This window comes from Geospiza fortis, unplaced genomic scaffold (genome assembly GCF_000277835.1).
Source record: "Geospiza fortis unplaced genomic scaffold, GeoFor_1.0 scaffold102, whole genome shotgun sequence".
In the NCBI taxonomy this organism is placed as follows: Eukaryota; Metazoa; Chordata; class Aves; order Passeriformes; family Thraupidae; genus Geospiza; species Geospiza fortis.
This window is the reverse complement of record NW_005054373.1, coordinates 1,747,249-1,754,554: the sequence shown is the minus strand read 5'-3', so window position 1 is coordinate 1,754,554 and position 7,306 is coordinate 1,747,249. Positions and strand designations below refer to the sequence as shown.

General features: G+C 44.0%; 1 protein-coding gene across 1 annotated transcript in view; it reads left to right on the top strand.

Moving 5' to 3' along the window:
- Positions 1–5,138, top strand: part of CA5A (carbonic anhydrase 5A) — a 13,940-nt gene extending 8,802 nt beyond the window's left edge. The window contains exons 3-7 of the mRNA XM_005424809.2: positions 577–695; positions 1,631–1,726; positions 2,189–2,251; positions 3,521–3,676; positions 4,713–5,138. Of these exons, the coding sequence (XP_005424866.1) occupies positions 577–695; positions 1,631–1,726; positions 2,189–2,251; positions 3,521–3,676; positions 4,713–4,847 (569 nt within the window). The 3' untranslated portion in view covers positions 4,848–5,138. The remainder of the gene's footprint in view (positions 1–576; positions 696–1,630; positions 1,727–2,188; positions 2,252–3,520; positions 3,677–4,712) is intronic.
- Positions 5,139–7,306: the final 2,168 nt, after the last annotated feature.

Genomic DNA, 7,306 nt, shown 5'->3' with positions numbered 1-7,306 from the left:
AACAGCTTATAGGCACAACAAAACATATTTCTGGCTGACCTTTGCTTGTGCAGTCTGGAAGCTGTGCTGAAGCAGAATAAGATGTTGGGATTTTTGTAGCTTGCAGGAGACTTGAACATTTGACTCAATATACAGATTTTTCTGGCATTATTTGCTTTTTGAAGTCCTGTCATGAGAAACGTCAACATTTTTCACAGATCCTTGTAGGGATGTCATTGAATGCAATTTAATAGATGTGTCACTGCTGTGTCACCTGGTCAGGCAGCCCTGACACTCCTGCTCTGACAGAAGGGTGAGAACGTGACACTCATCACTGTGACTGTGCCAAACTTGGTGCCAACTAGGAAAACATTCCCTTGAGGGGAGATGGATGAGAGGACTTACTCATCTCCGGTTTGGTGCAGGGAAAACCAGAATGTGTTTGCTTGAGTGATTTGGTCATGGCAAAGTGTAGGTAGGCACTGTTTGAGTTGCTCCACCTAACACTTTTTCTTGGGCAAGTTTTTTTCCAAGGATTTACTTGTCTGGCCAATTCTAAATCATTTATTAACATGTGTGTCTTGTTTTGTTTTCTAGTCATCATTGGAGGCCCCTTGGAAAACCAGTACAGGCTAAAGCAGTTCCACTTCCACTGGGGAGCTGTCAATGACTGGGGCTCAGAGCACACCGTTGACTGTAAATTTTACCCAGCAGAGGTATGAGATGAAATCCTCAACAATGTAAATACTTAGCTCAGGTGTGTCTGTAAAAACTCCCAAAATGAGGAATTGCAGTTTATTTTCAAGTGCTACAGCTCATCTGCTGTTTTATTCTATAAAAATTCTCTGTATTTTCTGGAGAACAGCCTGAAAACTGGACATTGGCCCCATTACTAAAAGTTAAAAATCACTTTGTTTATTGCTACTAAATTTTTCAGAGAAACAAACATATACTCTTAAAAGACATCACTTTATTTTCTGTTTGCTACTGATGAACAGTTACTAAAATAGCAAAACTTTGATACTTAAGTAACTGCTAAGAAAGAAAACATCGATAAAAAGGATGAAGTCAGTGAAAATGTGAAACTGTGACAGCTTTGACCACAGTTCTTTGCCAAAGGAGAAGAATTTGTCAAGTGATGATGGGTTATTTTTAAGGAGGGTTTCTCTCCTGTTGGTGTGTTCATGGTGGTGCTGCCAGCTTGGCAAGATCCTCATTAACAGGGAGGCTGTGACTAAGTTTTTGGGCTGGAGTATTTCTTTAACACATAAAACCCCTCAATGTATTGGCTGTCAGCAGTGCAGAGGAAGATTGTTGTGTGCAGGAGGATGTTCCTCAGGAGGACAGGGTGCTCTGCTCCTCCTGGGAAGAGAGGAAAGAGATGGAAGACTGAGCTTTGTCTGTGCCTTAGACCAGCATTCCTGGAGGCAAACTGCCACAGACTAAATCTCTTTTAAATGCAGAGGATCTTAACTGCTGTTTAAAGCAAAAGAGAAAAAAGGAAGGGAAGGACCATTATTGCCCAAAAGCACTTTGTTCCTCATTTCTGTGGTTTTTGAGGAGCTCCCTGCAGTGCCTCACCCTGCCAGGATCAGCAGTCAGGTGTCTGTGCTCTGTGCAGGGGCTGATTTCTCCCTCACTCCTCTTTCAGCTGCATTTGGTGCACTGGAATGCTGTGGAGTACCCGAGTTTTGAGGAAGCTGTGATGGAAGGGAATGGCCTGGCTGTTATTGGAGTGTTCTTAAAGGTAATTTTGTTCTGTGGGACCAGCTGTGATGGAGCCTTTCCATTTGCATTCAGTTAAAGCCAATTTAGGGCAATTAAGGGAAGGTTGAGAGGGGATTCCATCAATCCACATCAATGTTCCCAAGGGGTGTCAGAGGATGGTGCCAGACTCTGTTCAGTGGTGCCAGGATGAGGAGCAATGGCCAGAAACTAAAAAAAGTTTCACCTCGATGTGAAGAACTTTCTCTTGAGGGTGGAACAGCTGCCCTGGGAGGATATGGAATCCCCCTGTCTGGAGACATTCCAGACCCACCTGGATGTGTTCCTCCAGCTGCCCCTGCCTTGGGCTGGATGATCTCCAGAGCTCCCTTCCAACCCTAAATATCCTGTGATTGTTGTTATGAAAAAATACTAAGGCTGATAGGTAGAACTGATTGATTATTGATCAGTTTATTGATTCTCCAACCCCTCTCTGTCCCTGCAGCTGGGAGCACGGCACGAGGGGCTGCAGACCCTGGTGGATGCCCTGCCAGCAGTCAGACACAAGGTCAGTGCTCTGAGGTGTCCCACCCATTGTCACCCAGCAGAAAGAACACTTGGAGAACCACAAAACACCCAGAAAAGCTTTCTTCCTTAAATTTTACCGGGGGGGCTGATTGACACCTTGGAAGTGGGAAGGGAAGCTGATTTTTCAGGAGGAATTGGATACTTGAAGCTTTCCAAACCTCTTGAAGAAATGCTGCTCTTGAGATTGTTGCCCTTACAAGGATATGCTTCAAGTGGAGGTCTGTTTACTGTGGGATTAAGGCTTTTTTTTTTTTTTTGTCAGGTCTTTGAGGAGGTTATTTGCTTTTTTATAAACACTGACTTTTCTGCTGGGGGAATGGGATCGTTCCTGGCAGGCTCCTGCCAGGAGAGGGAGCGCTGAGTCTCTGACAGAAGCATTTCCTCCTTCCCCTGCCCGTTCCCTTCTGAAATACACTCAAAAAACCACATCGACCTCTTCAGCTTCTAATCTCATCCAGCTGAAGTCGCTGTGCCACTGCTTCTCACAGGAAGGAGATTTTAAAATCCAAATAAAACAGATTTTTATATCAGAGCAGAGACAGCTCTGCCAGATAAGCACCAAACCTGTCAGTTCAGTGCCAGAAGACTTCCCCAAATCTGAATGTACATCTATTTTGACAATATAATAATTTACAGCATGTGAATTTATAAGAAACTAAGCCAAGATTTCCCAGTATATCCTGAAACTTCCCCTGGAGCAATGTTTGGGTGGGAAATCCTGGGTTTTAAAGCTCCTACATTCTGTGTGATATCCCATGAGTGGGAATGAACATTCTGGAGATGGGAATATTTGATTTAAATTAAACTTCAGTCCTGTTCCTGCTGCCTAAAATCACATGGTGAAAAGTAAAACACTTTTTGTTTACAGTCTTTTAAGGATCTGGCACAGCTACCTGAACTTATTCTACCACTTGTTCCCTCTTTTTCCTGGTCGCATCAGCTCCCACAAAGCCTTAGGCCGCTGATCCTTCTCACTCCTTGTTTTCCTGCACTGAATTCCTAATGTTTTCTGAGGAGACAGCAGAAATATTTAACTTCTGTCTGCTCAGCAGCTGCCCCTTACACCTCAAACCCAATTTTACACAAATCTGAGGAATTTAAAATAATAACATTATTAATATTCCCAACACCCCACTTCCCACGCACATCACAGTTTTTAACCACATCAAGATATTTTTCAACTTTCTGTCCGTTTTTTTCTCAAAACAACTTAAAAACATCCTTAAAATTTTTTTTTCCTGCTATTTAGGACACTGTGATCGAGTTTGATGTCTTTGATCCCTCGTGCCTGCTCCCTTCCTGCCCTGATTACTGGACCTATGCTGGCTCCCTGACCACTCCTCCCCTCACTGAATCAGTCACGTGGATCATTAAGAAGAAGCCAATCGAAGTGGATGAGGATCAGGTAAATCTCAATTTTCCTTTCAGATCACACCTCTTGCTGCCACAGAGATGCTCAGAACCAATTGTTTGCTAGTAATTCTCTGTGAAAACACAAACATTCTCTGTTTTCAGAAATCTGTGACTGTTTCAACCCAGGATTTGGGGAGGAATCCTGGCATTAACAGCCACTAATACTGAAAGACCTCTCCAAGACGTTTTTCCAGCTTTATTCAACTTTTCCATCTATTCTCAAGAGTTTTATCTTGATATGTGATACAATTCTGGAAGCTGCCCCTTGAAAACTTGGGGGATTTTAGGAACTTATTGGAATTCTCATAATTTTGCTGTCCTTAGCATGATGCAGCCTTTTTTGTGGAGGGAAGGGAAAAAGGGAAGATTTTGTGAGATGGAGATTGTTAACAGAGAACTGCAGGCAAAGTGTGGCATTCCTTTAAATTGAAATTTTTCTCATTTTTTCTTTTTTTCTTGGCTCTTTACTCTCATAGCAGTGACTTACCATTGGAATGGCCTTGTGAGCATTTAAACCTGATCTGCTGCTTTGTTTTAGCCCCAGTTATAAACCAGTGAGAGGAGAACAAATTGGGCATTGTTGGGATTCCCTCTTTTCTGTATGCCAGGGAGGCTGTAAAGGGAAGTTGGATGAAGTATTTGAGTGGCAATAGCTCTCTCAGGTGTGCCACATTTGGGATTTCATTTCTCTAACGATAGCAGATAACTGATAACCCTTCCATGCTGGTGTGGATACCAGTGGATGTGGATGCTAAAACCCCTGAGAACATAAACCCAGTGCTGCCTTTGGTGCCACATCTGGGATTTGATTTCCTGAAGGATAGCAGGTGACTGATAATTCCATGTTGGTGTAGATTATGGGACAATCTTTACCAGCAGGCGTGGGTGCTAAAACCCCTCAGAACACAAACCTAGCGTTACCTTTGATTTCACTCCCTTCTCTGAGAATAAACTCTTGTCCTTTGCCACGAATTCCCCGCGTGGGGGGTTCCTGGGAGGTGACTGGAGTGGCCCTTTGTGGTTCCCAGCTGGAGGCCTTCAGGACGCTGCTGTTCACGTCGCACGGGGAGGAGGAGAGGAGGATGGTGGACAACTTCCGCCCGCTGCAGCCGCTGATGGACCGCACCGTGCGCTCGTCCTTCCGCCCCCAGCTCAGCCCATAGCTGCCCCAGCAGCCCCAGCATTTCCCTTTCTGTCCATGCCCTTCCTTGACTGTCCCCAGAGAAACTGTGGGGTTTTTTAGTTTTGATTTTTTTTTAAGAAGTGAGTGATATTAACGCTTAACTTGTTCTGGGGCAGGGGTCAAGAAGGAATTAATAAGACAGCTAAAGATAAGGACAGGAGAGCTCCTCCCCTGTTCCTTCTCTCTGAATTTTTCTGTGTTTCTTCAAATGCTCTTTCAGTGTCTTGCATGAATTAGTAATCCTGGGTAAAAATTCTTAAGAAAGAGGAAGTGGGAAGCAAAGAAAAGTATCAGGACTGATCAGGTCCTTTTAGGGAATTGTTTGATGTCTGGGAAGAGAGCTGGAAGGGAACTAGCTTGTCTCAGAGACATTTTACCTTCTTTTTTCTTGGATGAAAGGAGAAGGACAAAAATGACTTCCAGGATCTCTTTCCATTCTGTTGGTTGCACATTCCGTGTTTGATATGGGTGCCCACTGTAAGGACATCAGGAGCCAGAAGACTTTTTCTAAAACCTTTTAACAACTGTAGAAGCTTTGGCAGCTTTTGTTTTCCTGTGTTAATAATCTATCAGGAGAAGGGAGGAGAAGAGAATTCACCAGGACCTAGAGACTGGCAAGAACAGCAAATTAGGTGAAAATGTCCAATTGATCCCAGGAAGCTGATCACATCAACAGAAAGCAAGATTAGATAAGGCCCAGCTGACCCTCCCAGTGGGATTAGGAGGGCAAAAACCCAAACCGGTGCTAGGAGAGTGTGGACAAAACACAGCACTGAGAAAGAGCTTTTATTTCAGTAACTTGGAGAGTACCAGTGCTCTCTTCAGTTTTGTCTTGAGATGTATTTTCCTATGAAAACACTTACCCAGCTTCAGGACCAGTGGGGACCAGTTTGTTTTTATTGCACCTTATGGTAACAAGGTCCAGTGGGGGTTGGAATTGATTTGTGGACCAAGCAGAGCTGCTGTGTGAGCTGCCAGCTCTGAGCCCTTCCCAGGAGCTGTGATCCAGCAGCCCCAGGGATCACTGACCTCTCACCTCCTACTAAACCGAATTTTCTCTCAGGCACCTTTCCCTCTGGCCCTTCATGCTCTGCTGTATTTAGCAGATTAAATTCCTGCACCAGATTTCTGATGAGGAGCAGCTCTGTCTGTGTCATGTCCATGGGTTGTGTTTCAGGAATCTTTTCAGGAATCTTTCCTTCCCTCTGTTTGATTCCTGGTGGGATTCAGCGAAGCCATGACCTGGCTTGGCAATGCTAAATCCAGTTTTCCAATTGGTACTTTGTTTTTTTTTTAAAGTCCTAGTATTTCGTTTCAAAGCACCTTAACACTTTTCAGTGTGACCCTGATGATTTTAAGGGTTTGAGATCATGTTGTTGAAGCAGTTGAGTGCCCAAGTCCTGCCTTTCCTTCCTCAACAGCTCTACCTCAGGCTGTTGTTCTGGTGCCACAGTTGTGCCTTTGTCCCTGCAATGTGGCCACTTCAATTGAGTGACTCTGGGTGCTGAAAGGAAGGAAATCTCCCTCTATCCCAGTGCAGGATATTTTTCCTGTTGGGAATTCAGTGGAGCTCTTTGGTTTCACCAGTTCCCCCAAGCCCTCCCTGCCTGGGGGAGCATTTCCCTCTTGGTTGTGCCATCTCCCTTTGGACGGGGCTGGGATTATCCTGGGATGGTGGAAGGTGTCCCTGCCATGGTAGGGGTGGCACTGGATGAGGTTTCAGGTCCTTTCCCACCCAAACCATTCCATGATTTTCTGATTCCATGATATCAGTTGAACTCTGCAAGCTTTGCCATCATCACTCAGATTTTTAGCTACAAAACCACATCAGTGATGATTTTGCTGGAGAATGATACAGTCCAAAACAAAGCTGGAAGGAATATCTACAGTCCAGGGAACAGGAAAAGAATACTTTTACTCTTTGCCTGAATATATAATAATTATGATCCAGTCATTAAGTCTGAGATATTTATTCAGTGCTGTTCTTGGAGACACTTTCTGAGGAGGAACCTGGAGAAAGATGGCAGCAGCTCAGACAATTTCTACTCATTAATAGAAAAAAATGTAATACAAAGACATCTTAATGTTGCCTTCTATTTAAAACCAGAGCTGCCTCAGCAGCACTGGGCTGTAGGTGCATCAATCTCCTTATCATTTATGAATGGATCTTTTTAAAAGCTTTTGTAAATGCTCAGTTTTTAAACTGCTTTTGTCATTTCCACTGAGTTCTTGGATTTCTCTGATCCACTGAGAAGAATCACCAGTTGATCCAGCTTTCCCAATAACCCCAAAAATCAGATTATTTTAGGGAACTGCCAGGGTTTAACTGTTCAACCCCAGCTGCTCTGGAGCTCTCTAGCAGCCTCACAGCCACTGAGTTCTCCATGGTTTCCTCCACTCAATCAGATTTTCCTCCTGGATGTGTAATTCCCTTTTGAA